General features: G+C 37.7%; 2 protein-coding genes and 1 pseudogene across 2 annotated transcripts; 2 read left to right on the plus strand and 1 right to left on the minus strand.

Annotated features, from left to right (window-relative positions):
* Positions 1-13,673: 13,673 nt before the first annotated feature.
* Positions 13,674-16,791, plus strand: LOC132705073 (matrix metalloproteinase-25-like). Its single transcript, XM_060675505.1, has 3 exons — positions 13,674-14,945; positions 15,116-15,211; positions 16,699-16,791. The coding sequence occupies exons 1-3, from the start codon at positions 13,674-13,676 to the stop codon at positions 16,789-16,791; spliced, it is 1,461 nt and encodes a 486-aa protein (XP_060531488.1).
* Positions 16,792-16,851: 60 nt separating this feature from the next.
* LOC132705074 (adenosine 5'-monophosphoramidase HINT1-like) lies at positions 16,852-17,303 on the plus strand (annotated as a pseudogene).
* Positions 17,304-17,564: 261 nt separating this feature from the next.
* On the minus strand, positions 17,565-18,114 carry LOC132705409 (deoxyuridine 5'-triphosphate nucleotidohydrolase-like). The gene is made up of 3 exons (XM_060675984.1): positions 17,868-18,114; positions 17,666-17,811; positions 17,565-17,612 (listed from the first exon to the last, which is right to left on the minus strand). The coding sequence occupies exons 1-3, from the start codon at positions 18,112-18,114 to the stop codon at positions 17,565-17,567; spliced, it is 441 nt and encodes a 146-aa protein (XP_060531967.1).
* Between the last annotated feature and the right edge of the window lie 4,820 nt (positions 18,115-22,934).

The following is a 22,934-nucleotide window of genomic DNA, read 5'->3' on the forward strand; positions in this document are numbered from 1 at the left end:
GTCATTTAATGCAGATTCCAGTCAAAATCGACTTCTTCGATCTTGAGCTTACGGAGGTTTTTGATGGCGTCAACCGTACGGTGGAACCTATATGCTAGGTGTTTGTTCACCGCGGTTTCATCGTACTCGAGCTACGATGGAATCGAAGAAGCCGATTTTGACTGGAATCTGTTTAAAACTATTAAAATGACAAAGAAAAACCTATTATCAATTCAAGGAAGTGAATTTTGTGTGAAGTTGGTGAAGTTACCTGTAGTTTTAATGTAAATTTCATTCCGCTAAGTTATGGCCACGTGGAGACGTCGGGGTTCAAAAACTACAGGTAACTTCACCAACTTCAACAAAATTCAATTTCTTGGATTGATAGTAGGTTTTTCCTTATCATTTTAAACAGATTCCAGTCAAAATCGGCTTCTTCGATTCCATCGTAGCTCGAGTACGATGAAACCGCGGTGAACAAACATCTAGCATATAGGTTCCCCCGTACGGTTGACGCCATCAAAAACCTCCGTAAGCTCAAGATCGAAGAAGTCGATTTTGACTGGAATCTATATTAAATGACAAAGAAAAACCTATTATCAATTCAAGGAAGTGAATTTTTAATTAGTTATCTGCAGTTTTAATGTAGATTCCAGTTCGCTAAGTTATGAAAATGCATGTTTTGGCTATAATCTTCCGTAAATCAAGGGCGAAAACCAACTATTTGTACCAAAAGAAGGTGTTTTAAGTATATATCTGCATTTCTAAGGTAGATTTGGGTACAATAAGAGGCGAAAAAGCAGATTCTGACTAATATTTTATCGAAATCGGCAACTATTTGACTCAGAAAGGTTGCCTTACGTCGAAATCTAATAGTTTATTAAGGTTTTCGTTACTAAAATGCCCAAAGACGCCGATTTTGACTAGAATTTGAAAGATATTGACATGAATATATAACTGTTTGTATCAAAAAATGATAGTTTAAACTGATATTTGCAGTTTTGATGCGGTTTTAGATACGATATGAATCGAAGAAGCCGATTTTGACTGGAATTTGTTTAAAATGACAAAGAAAAACCTATTATCAATTCAAGGAAGTGAATTTTTAAGTAGTTATCTGCAGTTTTAATGTAGATTTCAGTTCGCTAAGTTATGAAAATGCATGTTTTGGCTATAATCTTCCGTAAATCAAGGGCGAAAACCAATTATTTGTGCCAAAAGGAGGTGTCTTAAGTATATATCTGCATTTCTAAGGTAGATTTGGGTACAATAAGAGGCGAAAAAGCAGATTCTGACTAAGATTTTATCGAAATCGGCAACTATTTGACTCAGAAAGGTTGCCTTACGTCGAAATCTAATAGTTTATTAAGGTTTTCGTTACTAAAATGCCCAAAGACGCCGATTTTGACTAGAATTTGAAAGATATTGACATGAATATATAACTGTTTCTATCAAAAAATGATAGTTTAAACTGATATTTGCAGTTTTGATGCGGTTTTAGAAACGATATGAATCGAAGAAGCCGATTTTGACTGGAATCTGTTTAAAATGACAAAGAAAAACCTATTATCAATTCAAGGAAGTGAATTTTTAAGTAGTTATCTGCAGTTTTAATGTAGATTTCAGTTCGCTAAGTTATGAAAATGCATGTTTTGGCTATAATCTTCCGTAAATCAAGGGCGAAAAAAAATTATTTGTCCCAAAAGAAGGTGTTTTAAGTATATATCTGCATTTCTAAGGTAGATTTGGGTACAATAAGAGGCGAAAAAGCAGATTCTGACTAAGATTTTATCGAAATCGGCAACTATTTGACTCAGAAAGGTTGCCTTACGTCGAAATCTAATAGTTTATTAAGGTTTTCGTTACTAAAATGCCCAAAGACGCCGATTTTGACTAGAATTTGAAAGATATTGACATAAATATATAACTGTTTGTATCAAAAAATGATAGTTTATACTGATATTTGCAGTTTTGATGCGGTTTTAGATACGATATGAATCGAAGAAGCCGATTTTGACAGGAATCTGTTTAAAATGACAAAGAAAAACCTATTATCAATTCAAGGAAGTGAATTTTTAAGTAGTTATCTGCAGTTTTAATGTAGATTTCAGTTCGCTAAGTTATGAAAATGCATGTTTTGGCTATAATCTTCCGTAAATCAAGGGCGAAAACCAATTATTTGTCCCAAAAGAAGGTGTTTTAAGTATATATCTGCATTTCTAAGGTAGATTTGGGTAAAATAAGAGGCGAAAAAGCAGATTCTGACTAAGATTTTATCGAAATCGGCAACTATTTGACTCAGAAAGGTTGCCTTACGTCGAAATCTAATAATTTATTAAGGTTTTCGTTACTAAAATGCCCAAAGACGCCGATTTTGACTAGAATTTGAAAGATATTGACATGAATATATAACTGTTTGTATCAAAAAATGATAGTTTAAACTGATATTTTCAGTTTTGATGCGGTTGTAGATACGATATGAATCGAAGAAGCCGATTTTGACTGGAATCTGTTTAAAATGAAATGACAAAGAAAAACCTATTATCAATTCAAGGAAGTGAATTTTTAAATAGTTATCTGCAGTTTTAATGTAGATTTCAGTTCGCTAAGTAATGAAAATGCATGTTTTGGCTATAATCTTCCGTAAATCAAGGGAGAAAACCAATTATTTGTCCCAAAAGAAGGTGTTTTAAGTATATATCTGCATTTCTAAGGTAGATTTGGGTACAATAAGAGGCGAAAAAGCAGATTCTGACTAAGATTTTATCGAAATCGGCAACTATTTGACTCAGAAAGGTTGCCTTACGTCGAAATCTAATAGATTATTAAGGTTTTCGTTACTAAAATGCCCAAAGACGCCGATTTTGACTAGAATTTGAAAGATATTGACATTAATATATAACTGTTTGTATCAAAAAATGATAGTTTAAACTGATATTTGCAGTTTTGATGCGGTTTTAGATACGATATGAATCGAAGAAGCCGATTTTGACTGGAATCTGTTTAAAATGACAAAGAAAAACCTATTATCAATTCAAGGAAGTGAATTTTTAAGTAGTTATCTGCAGTTTTAATGTAGATTTCAGTTCGCTAAGTTATGAAAATGCATGTTTTGGCTATAATCTTCCGTAAATCAAGGGCGAAAACCAATTATTTGTCCCAAAAGAAGGTGTTTTAAGTATATATCTGCATTTCTAAGGTAGATTTGGGTACAATAAGAGGCGAAAAAGCAGATTCTGACTAAGATTTTATCGAAATCGGCAACTATTTGACTCAGAAAGGTTGCCTTACGTCGAAATCTAATAGTTTATTAAGGTTTTCGTTAATAAAATGCCCAAAGACGCCGATTTTGACTAGAATTTGAAAGATATTGACATGAATATATAACTGTTTGTATCAAAAAATGATAGTTTAATCTGATATTTGCAGTTTTGATGTGGTTTTAGATACGATATGAATCGAAGAAGCCGATTTTGACTGGAATCTGTTTAAAATGACAAAGAAAAACCTATTATCAATTCAAGGAAGTGAATTTTTAAGTAGTTATCTGCAGTTTTAATGTAGATTTCAGTTCGCTAAGTTATGAAAATGCATGTTTTGGCTATAATCTTCCGTAAATCAAGGGCGAAAACCAATAATTTGTCCCAAAAGAAGGTGTTTTAAGTATATATCTGCATTTCTAAGGTAGATTTGTGTACAATAAGAGGCGAAAAAGCAGATTCTGACTAAGATTTTATCGAAATCGGCAACTATTTGACTCAGAAAGGTTGCCTTACGTCGAAACCTAATAGTTTATTAAGGTTTTCGTTACTAAAATGCCCAAAGACGCCGATTTTGACTAGAATTTGAAAGATATTGACATGAATATATAACTGTTTGTATCAAAAAATGATAGTTTAAACTGATATTTGCAGTTTTGATGCGGTTTTAGATACGATATGAATCGAAGAAGCCGATTTTGACTGGAATCTGTTTAAAATGACAAAGAAAAACCTATTATCAATTCAAGGAAGTGAATTTTTAAGTAGTTATCTGCAGTTTTAATGTAGATTTCAGTTCGCTAAGTTATGAAAATGCATGTTTTGGTTAGTTCCTATAATCTTCCGTAAATCAATAGCGAAAACCAATTATTTGTCCCAAAAGAAGGTGTTTTAAGTATATATCTGCATTTCTAAGGTAGATTTGGGTACAATAAGAGGCGAAAAAGCAGATTCTGACTAAGATTTTATCGAAATCGGCAACTATTTGACTCAGAAAGGTTGCCTTACGTCGAAATCTAATAGTTTATTAAGGTTTTCGTTACTAAAATGCCCAAAGACGCCGATTTTGACTAGAATTTGAAAGATATTGACATGAATATATAACTGTTTGTATCAAAAAATTATAGTTTAAACTGATATTTGCAGTTTTGATGCGGTTTTAGATACGATATGAATCGAAGAAGCCGATTTTGACTGGAATCTGTTTAAAATGACAAAGAAAAACCTATTATCAATTCAAGGAAGTGAATTTTTAAGTAGTTGTCTGTAGTTTTAATGTAGATTTCAGTTCGCTAAGTTATGAAAATGCATGTTTTTGTTAGTTCCTATAATCTTCGGTAAATCAATAGCGAAAACCAATTATTTGTCCCAAAAGAAGGTGTTTTAAGTATATATCTGCATTTCTAAGGTAGATTTGGGTACAATAAGAGGCGAAAAAGCAGATTCTGACTAAGATTTTATCGAAATTGGCAACTATTTGACTCAGAAAGGTTGCCTTACGTCGAAATCTAATAGTTTATTAAGGTTTTCGTTACTAAAATGCCCAAAGACGCCGATTTTGACTAGAATTTGAAAGATATTGACATGAATATATAACTGTTTGTATCAAAAAATGATAGTTTAAACTGATATTTGCAGTTTTGATGCGGTTTTAGATAAGATATGAATCAAAGAAGCCGATTTTGACTAGAATCTGTTTAAAATGACAAAGAAAAACCTATTATCAATTCAAGGAAGTGAATTTTTAAGTAGTTATCTTCAGTTTTAATGTAGATTTCAGTTCGCTAAGTTATGAAAATGCATGTTTTGGCTATAATCTTCCGTAAATCAAGGGCGAAAACCAATTATTTGTCCCAAAAGAAGGTGTTTTAAGTATATATCTGCATTTCTAAGGTAGATTTGGGTACAATAAGAGGCGAAAAAGCAGATTCTGACTAAGATTTTATCGAAATCGGCAACTATTTGACTCAGAAAGGTTGCCTTACGTCGAAATCTAATAGTTTATTAAGGTTTTCGTTAATAAAATGCCCAAAGACGCCGATTTTGACTAGAATTTGAAAGATATTGACATGAATATATAACTGTTTGTATCAAAAAATGATAGTTTAATCTGATATTTGCAGTTTTGATGTGGTTTTAGATACGATATGAATCGAAGAAGCCGATTTTGACTGGAATCTGTTTAAAATGACAAAGAAAAACCTATTATCAATTCAAGGAAGTGAATTTTTAAGTAGTTATCTGCAGTTTTAATGTAGATTTCAGTTCGCTAAGTTATGAAAATGCATGTTTTGGTTAGTTCCTATAATCTTCGGTAAATCAATAGCGAAAACCAATTATTTGTCCCAAAAGAAGGTGTTTTAAGTATATATCTGCATTTCTAAGGTAGATTTGGGTACAATAAGAGGCGAAAAAGCAGATTCTGACTAAGATTTTATCGAAATTGGCAACTATTTGACTCAGAAAGGTTGCCTTACGTCGAAATCTAATAGTTTATTAAGGTTTTCGTTACTAAAATGCCCAAAGACGCCGATTTTGACTAGAATTTGAAAGATATTGACATGAATATATAACTGTTTGTATCAAAAAATGATAGTTTAAACTGATATTTGCAGTTTTGATGCGGTTTTAGATACGATATGAATCGAAGAAGCCGATTTTGACTGGAATCTGTTTAAAATGACAAAGAAAAACCTATTATCAATTCAAGGAAGTGAATTTTTAAGTAGTTATCTGCAGTTTTAATGTAGATTTCAGTTCGCTAAGTTATGAAAATGCATGTTTTGGTTAGTTCCTATAATCTTCCGTAAATCAATAGCGAAAACCAATTATTTGTCCCAAAAGAAGGTGTTTTAAGTATATATCTGCATTTCTAAGGTAGATTTGGGTACAATAAGAGGCGAAAAAGCAGATTCTGACTAAGATTTTATCGAAATCGGCAACTATTTGACTCAGAAAGGTTGCCTTACGTCGAAATCTAATAGTTTATTAAGGTTTTCGTTACTAAAATGCCCAAAGACGCCGATTTTGACTAGAATTTGAAAGATATTGACATGAATATATAACTGTTTGTATCAAAAAATTATAGTTTAAACTGATATTTGCAGTTTTGATGCGGTTTTAGATACGATATGAATCGAAGAAGCCGATTTTGACTGGAATCTGTTTAAAATGACAAAGAAAAACCTATTATCAATTCAAGGAAGTGAATTTTTAAGTAGTTGTCTGTAGTTTTAATGTAGATTTCAGTTCGCTAAGTTATGAAAATGCATGTTTTGGTTAGTTCCTATAATCTTCGGTAAATCAATAGCGAAAACCAATTATTTGTCCCAAAAGAAGGTGTTTTAAGTATATATCTGCATTTCTAAGGTAGATTTGGGTACAATAAGAGGCGAAAAAGCAGATTCTGACTAAGATTTTATCGAAATTGGCAACTATTTGACTCAGAAAGGTTGCCTTACGTCGAAATCTAATAGTTTATTAAGGTTTTCGTTACTAAAATGCCCAAAGACGCCGATTTTGACTAGAATTTGAAAGATATTGACATGAATATATAACTGTTTGTATCAAAAAATGATAGTTTAAACTGATATTTGCAGTTTTGATGCGGTTTTAGATAAGATATGAATCAAAGAAGCCGATTTTGACTAGAATCTGTTTAAAATGACAAAGAAAAACCTATTATCAATTCAAGGAAGTGAATTTTTAAGTAGTTATCTTCAGTTTTAATGTAGATTTCAGTTCGCTAAGTTATGAAAATGCATGTTTTGGCTATAATCTTCCGTAAATCAAGGGCGAAAACCAATTATTTGTCCCAAAAGAAGGTGTTTTAAGTATATATCTGCATTTCTAAAGTAGATTTGGGTACAATAAGAAACGAAAAAGCAGATTCTGACTAAGATTTTATCGAAATCGGCAACTATTTGACTCAGAAAGGTTACCTTACGTCGAAATCTAATAGTTTATTAAGGTTTTCGTTACTAAAATGCCCAAAGACGCCGATTTTGACTAGAATTTGAAAGATATTGACATGAATATATAACTGTTTGTATCAAAAATGATAGTTTAAACTGATATTTGCAGTTTTGATGCGGTTTTAGGTACGATATGAGTCGAAGAAGCCGATTTTGACTGGAATCTGTTTAAAATGATAAGGAAAAAGCTACTATCAATCCAAGAAAGTGAATTTTGAGTGAAGTTGGTGAAGTTACCTGTAGTTTTAATGTAAATTTCATTCCGCTAAGTTATGGCCACGTGGAGACGTCGGGCCAGTTCTAAAACTACAGGTAACACTTTCTTGGATTGATAGTAGGTTTTTCCTTAATATGCATTTTCATAACTTAGCGAACTGAAATCTACATTAAAACTGCAGATAACTACTTAAAAATTCACTTCCTTGAATTGATAATAGGTTTTTCTTTGTCATTATAAACAGATTCCAGTCAAAATCGGCTTCTTCGATTCATATCTTATCTAAAACCGCATCAAAAGTGCAAATATCAGTTTAAACTATCATTTATTGATACAAACAGTTATATATTCATGTCAATATCTTTCAAATTCTAGTCAAAATCGGCGTCTTTGGGCATTTTAGTAACGAAAACCTTAATAAACTATTAGATTTCGACGTAAGGCAACCTTTCTGAGCCAAATAGTTGCCGATTTCGATAAAATCTTAGTCAGAATCTGCTCTTTCGCTTCTTATTGTACCCAAATCTACCTTAGAAATGCAGATATATACTTAAAACAGCTTCTTTTGGGACAAATAATTGGTTTTCGCCCTTGATTTACGGAAGATTATAGCCAAAACATGCATTTTCATAACTTAGCGAACTGTAATCTACATTAAAACTGCAGATAACTACTTAAAAATTCACTTCCTTGAATTGATAATAGGTTTTTCTTTGTCATTTTAAACAGATTCCAGTCAAAATCGGCTTCTTCGACTCATATCGTACCTAAAACCGCATCAAAACTGCAAATATCAGTTTAAACTATCATTTTTTATGCAAACAGTTATATATTCATGTCAATATCTTTCAAATTCTAGTCAAAATCGGCGTCTTTGGGCATTTTAGTAACGAAAACCTTAATAAACTATTAGATATCGACGTAAGGCAACCTTTCTGAGTCAAATAGTTGCCGATTTCGATAAAATCTTAGTCAGAATCTGCTTTCTCGCCTCTTATTGTACCCAAACCTACCTTAGAAATGCAGATATATACTTAAAACACCTTGTTTTGGGACAAATAATTGTTTTTCGCCCTTGATTTACGGAAGATTATAGCCACAGCATGCATTTTCATAACTTAGCGAACTGAAATCTACATTAAAACTGCAGATAACTACTTTAAAATTCACTTCCTTGAATTGATAATAGATTTTTCTTTGTCATTTTAAACAGATTCCAGTCAAAATCGGCTTCTTCGACTCATATCGTACCTGAATATATAACATGAATATATAACTGTTTGTATCAAAAAATGATAGTTTAATCTGATATTTGCAGTTTTGATGCGGTTTTAGGTACGATATGAGTCGAAGAAGCCGATTTTGACTGGAATCTGTTTAAAATGACAAAAAAAAACCTATTATCAATTCAAGGAAGTGAATTTTTATGTAGTTATCTGCAGTTTTAATGTAGATTTCAGTTCGCTAAGTTATGAAAATGCATGTTTTGGCTATAATCTTCCGTAAATCAAGGGCGAAAACCAATTATTTGTCCCAAAGGAAGGTGTTTTAAGTCTATATCTGCATTTCTAAGGTAGATTTGGGTACAATAAGAGGCGAAAAAGCAGATTCTGACTAAGATTTTATCGAAATCGGCAATTATTTGACTCAGAATGGTTGCCTTACGTCGAAATCTAATAGTTTATTAAGGTTTTCGTTACTAAAATGCCCAAAGACGCCGATTTTGACTAGAATTTGAAAGATATTGACATGAATATATAACTGTTTGTATCAAAAAATGATAGTTTAAACTGATATTTGCAGTTTTGATGCGGTTTTAGATACGATATGAATCGAAGAAGCCGATTTTGACTGGAATCTGTTTAAAATGACAAAGAAAAACCTATTATCAATTCAAGGAAGTGAATTTTTAAGTAGTTATCTGCAGTTTTAATGTAGATTTCAGTTCGCTAAGTTATGAAAATGCATGTTTTGGCTATAATAGTAGATGGATAAAGGGACTTCCAGGGACTCCTAACCTCACTTTTTGGCCACTCGGCCACGGGCTTCCCGGCCATCTTTTGCCGCCCGTAGGCCACTCGTCCATAGGCCCCTCGCCCATAGGCTACTCGGCCATGGGGCCACTCGCCCCATAGGTCTTCTTCTTTTGTGTGTCTGGCCGTTCGGCCATTGGCCGCTCGTTTAAGGTCACTCGCCCATTGGCCGCTCGGCCTAACCAAACCGTCGTCCGTGGTACCGACCTAACCAAATTGTGGTCCGTGGTTCCAACCAAACCGTTGTCCGTGGGTGCCAACCGTTGTCAGTGGTGCCAACCGTGGGGGGGTCCGTGGGTGCCAACCGTTCGCCCCGCGGGGGGGCCCCCGGGCGTAGCCTCCGCTGGTAGAGGTGGGGCTGCCGCTGGTAGAGGTGGGGGGCGTAGCCCCCGCTGGTAGAGTCCCCGCCCCCCCGCCCTACCCAAACCGTCGTCCGTGGTGCCGCCAAACTAACCGTCGTCCGTGGTGCCGACCAAATCGTTGTCCCGTGGGTGCCCCACCGTTGTCCGTGGTGCGTCGCCCCCGGGGGGGGTACCCCCTGGTAGAGTCCCCGGGGGCGGGCACTCCGTCGTTGAACGGTCACTTTAATGCCGAGCTAATTATGTACCGTCCGTTCCGTCCCGTTGCCGCTAGATGTCGCGCGCGCGCTCTCGACAGAAAACCCGTCCGTCGTTGAACGGTCACTTTAATGCCGAGCTAATTATGTACCGTCGGTTTCGTCCCGTTGCTGCTAGATGTCGCGCGCGCTCTCTCGACATTATTCCTATCAGCGGCTGCGTCACCGCGAGGCGCCCCCCACGTGTCCAAGTTTAATTAAAGAAAATGATGTTCTTGTTCCCGCCAAAAAAAAAAAATCTTTAAACGAAACCAGAATCTAAATTTTCGATGAGGGAGAGTGCGGCATTACTTCAACCACCTCCACCCCCCTGTATATATATATATATATATATATATATATATATATATATATATATATATATATATATATATATATATATATATATGTATAGGCACTCCGTAATTTTATTTTGTCAGTATGTTATACTTTGCGTCCGGAAGCGGCCTCGTTAACACGCTGATAAATAAGTTACCTTTCGAACTACACCTTCCCGGTTATCAATTTTGCGGACCGGGGACGAAATTGAAAAAACGGCTTAGTCGCGGCGATAGCGGCGTGAATCCTTTGGACGCGGCGTGTAGGGAACACGATATTGCTTATTCGCAAAAATGAATGTAAATTGCAGCGCGATTGTGTGCGATGGCGTACCGCCGCCGTCGCGTTTGACGACTGGATCGCCCGCCGCGTCGCCGGTGTGCGGCAGCGGATGCATGACGTCATCGCTTTGCGAAATGTTTAAACGAAACCTTGGCGGGTGAGATCGTCGCGTCGCCTGCCTTCGCCGCCAAAAAATGTTTTAAACGAGACTTTCCGCTGTCGGAATACAGTATATAAAAGGTTTCGATTGTTTGTCATCATTTAAATACCGCTTGAGTTGTGTGTGTGTGATCAAGTCGCTTAATTGACCAAACGATCCGTGTTATCTCAGTGTTAGCCGCGCCACCGCACCCTCCCAAACCAACGCCAAAAGTAAGTACTATTTTTTGTTTCTTGAAAAAATTGTCAATATTGGACTGAAGGATTCTACTTTCGTTATAGATGGACTTAAAAGCATTAAATGAAAAAATTGCAGCGAATAAAGAGAATCAAAAACCAATAGTTAAGTTGGGGCAGTTAGACGTTGGTCGACCATACAAGATAGACAAGGCCAGAATAGTAAAGACCCAGTTTGGGGAGGCGGTTCTATTGGAGTTAGAATTATCGGTGGTGTTCCTGCCGAACCGGGTGACGGACAGCTTCCGGCCGAATATAGACCAATTTTCGACGGGCCGCTACAGTCTGGTGTATCGGGGCGTTAAAGAAGTCGGCAATTGGCCCGCTCAACAATTTGAAATTGTTCAAAATTAAAAACTACGGGGGAGAGAGAGAGAGAGAGAGACGGTAAGTCTTATTTTTTCAAATATTATTATTATTATTATTATTATTATTATTATTATTATTAGATCGCAATGAATTTTACGCGAACTATTGAGGACGCTCAAAATTTAATTTTGGCTTTTCGTCAAGTGAACAAGGAGCGAACGGAGGTTAAACCGCCGCTTGCAATGCTCCACCACAGAATCATCTCTACGTCTCTTCTTCGTGTTCGAATGTGGTTGTATCTACCATAGATTCAAATTCGGATGGGCACTGCAGAACCGTATTGGATAACGTCGCAACTGTCAATGACGTCACAAATTTCACGTTAGAATTAAAATATGTCATAATCGAAAAATATATTTAAAAATAATCTGTACTTATCCGCATTATTATTGTTTCTTTTACTTTTTCCTTAATTATAATACTTTAGGAAGGGAAGTAATTTATGTAGTAATGAATATTTTTAATATCACATGTGATATTCACTTGAATTATTTTTCTTTAAATAAACGATATTTTATTCTTTATAGTTTTCTTTTATTTCATTTCTTTTTTTTCATATTTGATGAATGATATTTCTTCATAACTAAGTTGTCGGTAGTGATTTATTGTCCCCCTAGGAATATATAATAATTTTTAAATTTTCATTGAGAGAAATAAATGGAAAATTTTACATTGAAAAAGAAATATTAGGAAAATTAAAATTTCGATTGTTCTAGAAGAAACGACAGTCTGAAATCCAGCACGGTCGACGTTAAGTTAGATATCGAGGCTAAAAACGGATTTCCTGCAAATACGCGCGCCTATTGCGTCATCATTCACGATTGCATCGTGGAACACAGGCCGCTTAGCGAAATTGTCCGAACGTTTTCGTAATAAATACGAGGCAAATTTGATCGAGAGGCGCAGTTCGTGCTACAAAGTTTGTGCAGTCAAAACATTTTGTGGTAAACATGCAGGGATTCCAGCTGCAAGACGGCGACGAGGGCTTCGTCGTCAAGGAGTTGGCGGCATGTAATGACAGTCAAAGCTGCAATTTCATTTTCAAGCCGCCAAAGGAAAAGTGAAACGAGATGTTTCGGAAAACTCAAAAGTCTACTATCACGGTACCAAGTACTGTAATAGCTGTAATAAATCTTTTTGCTTTTGTGAAGAATCCATTAAAAATCATCCAAAATATAATATAAAATATTGTTCGGAATTAACAAGTCGTTCGAACAATATAAGTTTATATTGCGACGAAGTTATGCCATCACCGTCATCGTCATCACCACCAGCGGACAAAAAAACAAGGATTTAGGACATACACTGCCTCCGTTATAGAAGAAATAGTCCGAACGTTGTCGTAATAAATACGAGGCAAATTTGCTCGAGCGGCGCAGTTCGTGGTACAAAGTTTGTGCAGTCAAAATATTTTGTGGTAAAAATGCGGTTCGTGGTGGTCGACATGCTGGGATTCCAGCTGCAAGACGGCGGCGAGGGCTTCGTCGTCAAGGAGTTGGCGGCATGTAATGGCAGTCAAAGCTGCCATTTCATTTTCAAGCCTCCAAAGCAATATGGGCGGCTGTCCTCCGCCGACAAGCGGGGGGTACAGAGGTTGGAGGATCGCCTCCATGGATTGATATACACCGGGGGATTTGTCGACTATGCGAGGGTGGACGACGTGATAAATCATATTAGCGCACAGGCCGACATCATTTACCTGAGGGGACAGGTAAAGGCGGACTTTCTGGCCAAGAGGCTGGAGTCGTCGGCGTGGAAGCCCACCATTATTAACGTGGAACAGTTTGATGACGGCGGACGACGAGACAGCCACGTCGCCACCAGCACCAGCCCCCAGCCCGCCGCAACTGTACCTCCCCCTCCAAAGTTTGAGAAGAAGGCGAGGCCTAACTGCATGTTTCACAAGGGTGGACGGTGACGGATGTGCGTCCTAAATAATATTTTCGAATTATATTCATGGGTATACGCCAGTATACCCATTATTGTATAAAAAAAATTAAAATATTTTTTTTCAAAAAAAACTTTGTCGTTTTATTTTGATCTGCGCAACATGTATTATTAAAAAAACATACACGTAAATATGAATTAAAAAAAAATCATCTCTCACGTCCCTTTATAAAAACGCCAGTTATGATCGGTGAATATTTAGTACTGCAGTTACTTTTGATTGAGAGAGAGATGAGGGTTGTGGGTTTTTGTTCACTTCTTCTTCTCTACGCTATCCTTGCTATGTGCTCGACAACTGAAGACGACACGACGCTAACAGACCAGGAACTCTCTGATTATTTACAAAAATATGGCTTTCTGCCGGTGAATAGCGGGGGCGACGACGACGACGACGTGTCTCTCATTCAGATCGATCCGGTCAGTTTAGAGCAAGCGTTAATGGATTTTCAGGAATTGTACAATCTACCAATGGACGGTACTCTAAACAATGAGACCATAGCGCTAATTAAAAGCCCCCGCTGCGGAATAGAAGAAAATGCTTTCACAACCGCCAATGCGGTATGGAATAAAACGACCTTAAATTGGTATGTTCAAGCGTCGGCACCCTGGCAAAGGATTCGATTACGGACGATTGCCAACCAAGTTTTCAAAATTTGGAGTTCCGTTTCCAATTTAGAATTCGCTTACAATTACATGAAGCCCGATATTCTGATTCTAATCACCGATAAATCGTACGAACATAAACAAAGCGTAAGATGTCAAGGCAACGGATCATGTAGTTATAAATTTGACGGAAAAGGTCAAGTTTTGGGTCACGCATTTTTTCCCAATACAAATCAAAAGTGTGTGGAAATCCATTTGGATAAAGACGAAAACTGGTATTTTGGGAACGATGTGCCTGCGCCCGCACCACAAACTAGTTTGTATACCGTGCTATTACACGAAATCGGGCATACCCTCGGCCTAGGGCATAGTAATGATCCCACGTCCATTATGTATCCATTTTATGGGAGCGTAAATACATTGGGACTCGATGACATTATGGGAATTCAACGTTTGTATGGAGACAAAACGACCATATCAGTGTCGCCATCGACGACAACTACATCGAAAAGCGACACAAAAACAACAACAAAAGTTACTTTGTCACCACCACCAGACTTGTGTAATATACTTCCGGATAATTTTCTAATCACTTTGAACCATCATATATACGTGTTTTACGATAAATGGTGCTGGATACTACGCCTAGGTGATAGAACCTACACCGAACCAAAACGAATAGCCGAGTACGTTCCCATGGACAAAATTTCCCACATCTATCAAAGACACAACGGACAACTCGTGGCCATTGCGGACAATTTATTTTATGTGGTGGATTTTCCTAGTTTTAGGATAGAACGTAAAGCGGACATTGTGAGCCTGGGCGTTCCGCAAGATAAAAAAATTAACGCAATTTTCAGCACATACTCCGGCAGAACTTTCATCCTTTACGATGATAATTATTTCAACGAATTGGACGAGTGCAGTTTGCGTCCGAAAGGTCACGGCTTTGTAAACGAATTGTTTGGCCCGATTCCGCAAGGCGTGAACAGCGTGTTTCGCTACACCAACGGACATTTATATTTTTTCAAAAACAAAACAAACAAAATAAATTGATCAACGCGACCACGCGAGAGCGTGTTTCAACAGATTAAAAATTTGTTAATGAAACTGACGACTAGGGGGTGACCACGATGGATAAAATACTGTTGAGCCATCCGACGAACTTGAACAGCGAAGACCTGAAAGTGCTCCCGGCACAATACCTCATAGAACGGGTGAGACCCTACGAATTGTTAAATATGTGGCACAAATTACCGGGAAAACATCAATGTAATTTTGAACTACAAACTCATCTGCCGTGTTTTGTGCATTACAACCGGCCTGACAGCAGAACCCATATCGACGGACCGGCTCCCTCGCAAAATCGGTGTTTTCATTGTTTGAGCGCTATAAAAAAGCGCTGACGACGTGGTGATCAGTATCATTCGAGAACGCGATGGCTACGCTAAACGCCAAGTTTATTTTGTTGTCCACATTAGTGCAAAATATGTTTTATATTCACAAACCCAGCGGGGTAATTGAAGCATATGTGTGTTTCAAAAACGCCGATAATAGTAATTTTTCCTGTTCATGGCCGGACACCTGGACGCAGATGCATCTGGCGGCGATGGACCGCAACCTCTTTGAGACTGAACTGCCAATGAGTGCTAACTAACTAACTAACTAACCAAAAGTAGCAGCAGCAGCAATGACTCTTTAAACAAAAAACAACTTCAGAAGCCTCTATAGCAGTGGTGACGACGATGACAAGCACTTTTCCCCGAATCAAAAACAAACTATTTTCATTTTGTTATACCTGATCGAGTCCAGTTCGCTACTTTTGCTATCAAAGTGTTTGGTCAAGATAACTAAAACTCAATGTGCCGTCCAATTTCGACGATAGGAGGGGATGAAATGTATAAGTTATAAAAAACAATGTAAGTTTTGTGTGTGTGTTAGTTGACTGAACAACAACAACAACAACGATGGGCGGTGATTGGGATGCAACATTTAATAATCACAGAAGAATTACGCCTACGCGTATTCCGGATACTACAGTAACGATCGATGAACATATATATGTCGAGATGGATTGCGCACAAGTACGCCTGTATGTTAATGGACAGCAGCGACTAGACTTTACCCACGAGGCATTTTTGGAGTTTTTATATTTTATTGACGAGGAAATTGGAAATCTAAAATGGAACGACGTCATCTTCCCAATAGGAGATTGCATGCAAGCGGCTTATTGGCACGAAGAAGAACGGTGTGACTTAACGCTGAAAAAATTCAATCCGTTAATCGAAATATACCTTGAGCGCGAGGAAATAGAAAAACTCGTGTCTCATAAAATGAACTTGTTCAATGCTTTAGAGTCTTTCCACTATATACGTCTCGGTCAATAAAATATACATATTCTACTTATTGTTTTTTTAATTTCTAATCAGTTTCTGACGGAAACACACGCGCGCGGGGTACTCATCCGGCCACGTTATGTGTGGAAAATTATTTAAAAAAAAAAAAATCCGGCGGCGAAGGAAACGCATGCGGTAATAATATCAACGTTTCGTATTTCCTGTGCCGAAGGATGTGTGGATTACTAATCGGACCGAGTGGCTAATTAATTTGTTTTAAGCATTTTTTGCGGCGAAGGCAGGCGACGCGATGATCTCACCCGCCAAGGTTTCGTTTAAACATTTCGCAAAGCGATGATGTCATGCAGCCGCTGCCGCACACCGGGGACGCGACCACGCGGTGGACGATGATGTCACCCAGCCGACGAGTTTCAACTCGCAAAAACTCGTCGGCTGGGTGACAGCGCTCCTTTTGCGCCTATGGGCCAGAGGCACATGTGACAAAACGTTAGTTCATAAAGATGTCGGACGAGGTTGCTCTGGCACAAAATGCTCGACCGGGTGAGGGCACAATTTTCGGAAAAATATTGAGAAAAGAAATCCCTTGCAACTTTATATACGAAGACGACCTGGCGGGTATACCCTAAAATGTTCAAACCTCGTCCAACTGACTTGTTTTCAATGTGTGGCTTTCGACGATGTAAATCCTTAACACTATTTGGTTATTCCTCGGAAACCAATACCTCAGTTATCCAAAGCCGCCGACGAATACGAACTGCTATTAGGTCATTTGCTAATTGTAGCAAGAAAAATAGCTGCAACGAGGAAGTTGGATCAAGGGTTTCGAATTGTTATTAATGATGGGCCTGTGGGCGCTCAGTCTGTTTATCACGTTGACATACACGTTTTGTCCGGGAGGCAGATGCGTTGGCCTCCTAGGTTAATAATTTTGTTGAGCTGTTTTACTCAATAAGTGTGTTATTAAAGTAATTTTTTGCTGCTGTATGTACCCCCTTTACAACCTATATAGCTTAAAGTCTAATTTAAAAAAAAATACTTCGCTGTTACTAAATTATATATTTGGTTAAACATAAATTAAATATTTGAACACATAATTAATACTATCAAGTGAAAAACAGTGAAGGAGAATAATACTATCAAAAACTGTTTTTCTAGTACAAAAACACCCAAATTTAGGAAGCATTTACCAAAAAAAAAAGTCACATTATTTAGTTCAAGTAGATCCAAATCCACCTTCACCTCTAACAGTGTCCCCTAATGCCTAAAATAATGAAAAGCAACTAATGCCAAACTTGGGAAAAATCATTTACTCACCTGTACTTCCTCCAAATCAGGATAGTAAATTTTTTCGCATATGAGTTGGGCAATTCTATCCCCACTTTTAATATCGAAATCTGAGTCGGAGTGGTTAAATAAAACTACCTTTAAAACGCCCCTATAATCCTCATCTACGACGCCGGCTAAAAAATGCACGTTTTACTCGTCGCGTCTTCAGAAACAACTTCTAAGTATATACCTCCAACGTCAATAAAATTCTTCACAGCTAATCCAGATCTGGGTGCGATTCTTCCATAACAGCCTTCCGGTAATTCGATTTTAAGGCCCGTGTCGACCAGAGCTTTGTCTCGTGCCGGTACCACACAATCCAGAGCACTTTTTAAGTCATATCCTGCCGCCTTTATTGATCCTTTGCTTGGAGGATACGCTTCTGGAATCGCTTTGGTGTATTTGATCACGAGAGACTTATCGTTAGCAGAAGGCATTTCTGTTAGATTACTTTTACAAAATTTATTTAACACCTTCGAAACGACGCGTAAAAATGAGACGTTTCTGACTCAGCTCTTTTTATTGTGGACCTAATGGGTGCCAAATTTACACGAAGGGAGGGGATGGAAAACGCGCCAAACGGACGAAACCGTTACAACGGAATTTCGCATTTTTATATTTCTATTTTACAAAGATTTCTAGATTTTAATTGAAGCAATACTTGATTACATTCTTGATTTTTATTACCCCTCACAGCTATCACGTACCATCAGTACATTAAACTGAAAAAAAAAATTATATTAACACGCCACCGCATCACGAAACTTCAATAGCGGCTCCTTCCAATGCGCACGCTCTTCCGAATCGTTATGGCTGTCCTAGGAATCACGTGACAATATTTCAGAACAAAATAACTGCGTCTTGTTGGACAAAAATTGCGATTTCGAATTCCGGCAAAAATTGCATCCATATGCGTGGTGGCAGGCCGATTTGGCCCAGCTATCGATTTTTTTTTCAAAATACGTGTGGTGCGAACCGTTAAAAAGAAAAACGGGGAGTGATGTGACCAAGGCCTTCGCCAAAATTCTAAAAGAGGCACGGGATCGACAACCAAAAAACCTGCAAATGGATCTGGGCAAGGAATTTTATAATGGCAATTTTGAGAAGCTCATGGTCAAGCACGAAATTAATCATTATAGTACGTACAGTAAAAAAAGGCTGCGATAGTCGAACGGGAAATAAGGAGACTCAAAGAAAAATTGCATTGCGTACCGCTGGACAGACGTGCTGCCCTCTGTCGTTCAACAATACAACAACAAGAAACACAGAACGACGGGAATGAAACCTAATGCGGTGAATAAAAGTAACGCCGATTCACTTTTGAAGAGCGCTTTCAGTCACCTGAAAATATTCTGAGCTAGGAAATTGAAAGTGGGTGACGTGGGTTAGAATTAGTAAAGCCAAACACGTGGTAAACCTATAATGGGAGGATTTTACGAAGAAGAATTGCAAAAAACGGCCAATCCTGACGTCTATCTCGTTGAAAAGGTTCTGCGCAGGCGCGGTAAAAGGGTTTTGGTACGCTGGTTGGGATTGGACAAGTCGCACGATTCGTGGATTGACGACGCGAATGTATTATAAGTCTCAGTGTCGATGTAACAGTTGTGTCGGGGCGCGCATCATGGAGCAGCAGCAAATATCGCTCCCCCCCGAAGAGTTGTACGAATTTTTAACGAGCTACGACATACATTATACGCCGCCGCCGCCACCACCACCGTCATCACCGCCGCCGCCACCACCACCACCGGAAGTGCAACAACAACAAGTAAGAAAACCGTCAAAACGGCGTCGTAGTGCGACGACACCGCCAAAGCCTCACAAAAAAAAAGAAAAAGGGAAGAAACGGTTCAGCAGCAGCAGCATACCGGCTCATCCTCCTCCTCCTCCGGTTGGTTCGATACGTTTATCGACGACGAAAAAAGAAGGGTGGTATGCGAAGCGTTCCAGTTGAAAATGGTTTTAGAGTCGCAGCTGGTGCGAAACGAGGACCGGATCAAAGAGACTGAAACTAAAATTGCCCTGCTGCAGAGCGAGTTACAAGTGGCGCGCCTTCACTCCGACGAATGCAGAAAAAAACTTAAACATTTTGCAAGTTTAGCGTCCTCTCTGCCCGCATCAATCCCATAGTTTTTTTAATTTTAAAAATATTATCGATGTTGATGTAAATAAAAAAAAATCTTTAGAGTTTTTTTTATTTAGACACACACACACACTCCTCCAAACAACAACAACAACAACAACTAGAACAAAACCTGTTGAATCGGAAGTGAAAAAAAAGTTACATATACATTTTACATTAGAATAAAAAAAAGACTAACATAAGCCTAATTTTTACAAATATTTTTTATTATTAGGTCGCAATGAGTATGTGTGTTTCTATTACTCTTGAGGCATGTTGAGGATTTGTGATGTCATTAATAGTTGAGAGATTATTCAATGCATTCTTATAACCTTAGAATACATAAAGAATCTATAAGAGATACATCTATGGTAAAACGTCAATTTGCAAACACTAACCATAGAAAATTTTGGAAAGATATCTTCTATTGTATAAAGAATATATCTCGAAGATTGTTTTTCAAATAGAAACTAATATATTCTATAATAAATGAAAGGTATGTAATGTTTAAACTTATTGTTTATATTACTGTTTCTAACCTCTATTTATTTTTCAGTTATAGAAAGATTCCACAATTTACCCTAAAATGGAATTATATAGAATATGAACAAGATAAATTATAAAGTATATATTGATATTACACAACTTTTAAAAGTTTCATTGTCAAGAATCACTATAATTCGTTTAAAATGATTTTTATCGGTTATGGATATTGGTATTGATATTGAAGGGAGGCGCGCTCGTGGGCGTCCAAGCATTTAGCCCACCAGACCGCTCTAGAGAACGTCCAAAATGCCACCCTTTCTATAGAAGGTTAGCAACTTCTTTAGTCTAGTAATACCATGCACTGAATCCCGATCGATCAGGGTCATTCCGAAGACTCCCAATCTTGCTCATGTTAAAGCAAAGCACTCGGTAAGCAGAAAATACGAGGCTTTCTCCCTTTTTATGCAATCGGATATGGGTAAAGATAATTTATAAATTTTGTAAACTGAAAATTACTGTTTCATTGAAAGAATTCATGTTTAAAAATATTTATCATTTTTAGATTGAATTTTTATGTTTAGTAGAGTTTTACAATTTTAAATTTCATTTACTGGAAAATTGATGAAAATATTAATTATTGATTGCCATATTAAGATTATTATTTAACTGAAATTTAATTGTTAGTAATTTATAATAATGAAAGAAAGAAAATTGAACATTGTTTTAATTTATCAATGAATATATAAGGATTACCATTGATTAGTTATTAAAGATACATTTTAAAATGAATTTCATAAAATAATAACTTTGAATATACTTTTGTTTTTCAGGTCTTTTAATTTATTGTTTTTTTATTTTCAGTAAATATGAAACTCCAAAATTAATACAAACAAGGAACTATCATCATGAAAAATCGTTACATTTCCACTGAGATGGTTTGAATCAAGGATAAATAAATGTGTCTCATAAAGTTATATTAATTAAAAATTGTTATCTAATGTAATGAAATTTGGTTATTTTTACTTTAAATCACCATCCAAAGTATTAGAAATTATGATAGACCCAACTACAGTCAAATGATGGTAAGAAAACATACATGTCTATAAATTTCAAGATTTTAAAAATATCGTTGATGATCGCATAAAGAACGTATTACTGGAATTTATTTCATAAAGAAACAAATATTTTCATTTTGACTAAAATAGTTTTCATTAAATGTAAATGAAGATTCAATGTTTTTCTAATATTTGGTCGTATATAATCGTGTAATTTATGAAATTTTTAAAATATTATCGTTGATGGCATAAATACACTTTACAGATAACAGGTATTTAATATAGAATCTTTAAATTTTATGTGATTTTATTTTTTATAACCTCTAATTTATTTTTATTTCATTTGTGATGATTATAGAATTTGAGAATTTGAGACAAATAATTGATAAATACATTATTTTATTAAATTAAATACATTATTTGGATAAAGAAATTTTAATAGAAAATATACCAAATTAAATTCAATAATTATTTTACATATTATCCTATATTTTCAAGCTGAAAAACAAATATATACAAAGCGTAAATTTACACCATCTATCAAGCAATTTCGAAATTACAGAACGGCTCGCGGGCGAACTACGCACCACGGACCACAGTTTGGTTGGCACCACGGACGACGGCTGGCACCACGGACGACGGTTGGCACCACGGACAACGATTTGGTTGGCACCACGGACGACGGTTTGGTTAGGTTAGGGCGCTGATGGCGGGGGGACGGGGTGGCAGGGGGGCGGCGGGCGGGCACCACCGGCAGCCCCCCCGGGGACTCTACCAACGGCCCCCCCCCCGCGGGGCGACGCACCACGGACAACGGTGGGGCACCCACGGGACAACGATTTGGTCGGCACCACGGACGACGGTTAGGTTGGCGGCACCACGGACGACGGTTTGGTTAGGGCGGGGGGGCGGGGACTCTACCAGCGGGGGCTACGCCCCCCACCTCTACCAGCGGCAGCCCCACCTCTACCAGCGGAGGCTACGCCCGGGGTCCCCCCCGCGGGGCGAACGGTTGGCACCCACGTACCCCCCCACGGTTGGCACCACTGACAACGGTTGGCACTCACGGACAACGGTTTGGTTGGAACCACGGACCACAATTTGGTTAGGTCGGTACCACGGACGACGGTTTGGTTAGGCCGAGCGGCCAATGGGCGAGTGACCTTGAACGAGCGGCTAATGACCGAACGGCCAGACACACAAAAGAAGAAGACCTATGGGCCTATGGGCGAGTGGCCTATGGGCGAGTGGCCTACGGGCGGCAAAAGATGGCCGAGCGGCCCGTGGGCGGGGGCCCGTGGCCGAGTGGCCAAAAAGTGAGGTTAGGAGTCCCTGGAAGTCCCTTTATCCATCTACTTATAATCTTCCGTAAATCAAGGGCGAAAACCGATTATTTGTCCCAAAAGAAGGTGTTTTAAGTATATATCTGCATTTCTAAGGTAGATTTGGGTCCAATAAGAGGCGAAAAAGCAGATTCTGACTAAGATTTTATCGAAATCGGCAACTATTTGACTCAGAATGGTTGCCTTACGTCGAAATCTTAATAGTTTATTAAGGTTTTCGTTACTAAAATGCCCAAAGACGCCGATTTTGACTA

This window comes from Cylas formicarius, unplaced genomic scaffold (assembly GCF_029955315.1).
Source record: "Cylas formicarius isolate icCylForm1 unplaced genomic scaffold, icCylForm1.1 PGA_scaffold_7__23_contigs__length_41026272, whole genome shotgun sequence".
Lineage (NCBI taxonomy): Eukaryota > Metazoa > Arthropoda > Insecta > Coleoptera > Brentidae > Cylas > Cylas formicarius.

What these genes read in the sequence shown, in the direction of transcription:
- LOC132705073 (XM_060675505.1), top strand. Translation starts at nt 13,674, where the DNA reads ATGTGCTCGACAACTGAAGACGACACGACGCTAACAGACCAGGAACTC. An exon ending in GTCCGAAAGGTCACGGCTTT is followed by an intron (nt 14,946 to 15,115) that starts GTAAACGAATTG and finishes ACTGACGACTAG; the next exon opens with GGGGTGACCACGATGGATAA. An exon ending in CACAATACCTCATAGAACGG is followed by an intron (nt 15,212 to 16,698) that starts GTGAGACCCTAC and finishes GATGTCATGCAG; the next exon opens with CCGCTGCCGCACACCGGGGA.
- LOC132705409 (XM_060675984.1), bottom strand. Translation starts at nt 18,114, where the DNA reads ATGCCTTCTGCTAACGATAAGTCTCTCGTGATCAAATACACCAAAGCG. An exon ending in GAATTTTATTGACGTTGGAG is followed by an intron (nt 17,812 to 17,867) that starts GTATATACTTAG and finishes TGCATTTTTTAG; the next exon opens with CCGGCGTCGTAGATGAGGAT. An exon ending in CTGATTTGGAGGAAGTACAG is followed by an intron (nt 17,613 to 17,665) that starts GTGAGTAAATGA and finishes TCATTATTTTAG; the next exon opens with GCATTAGGGGACACTGTTAG.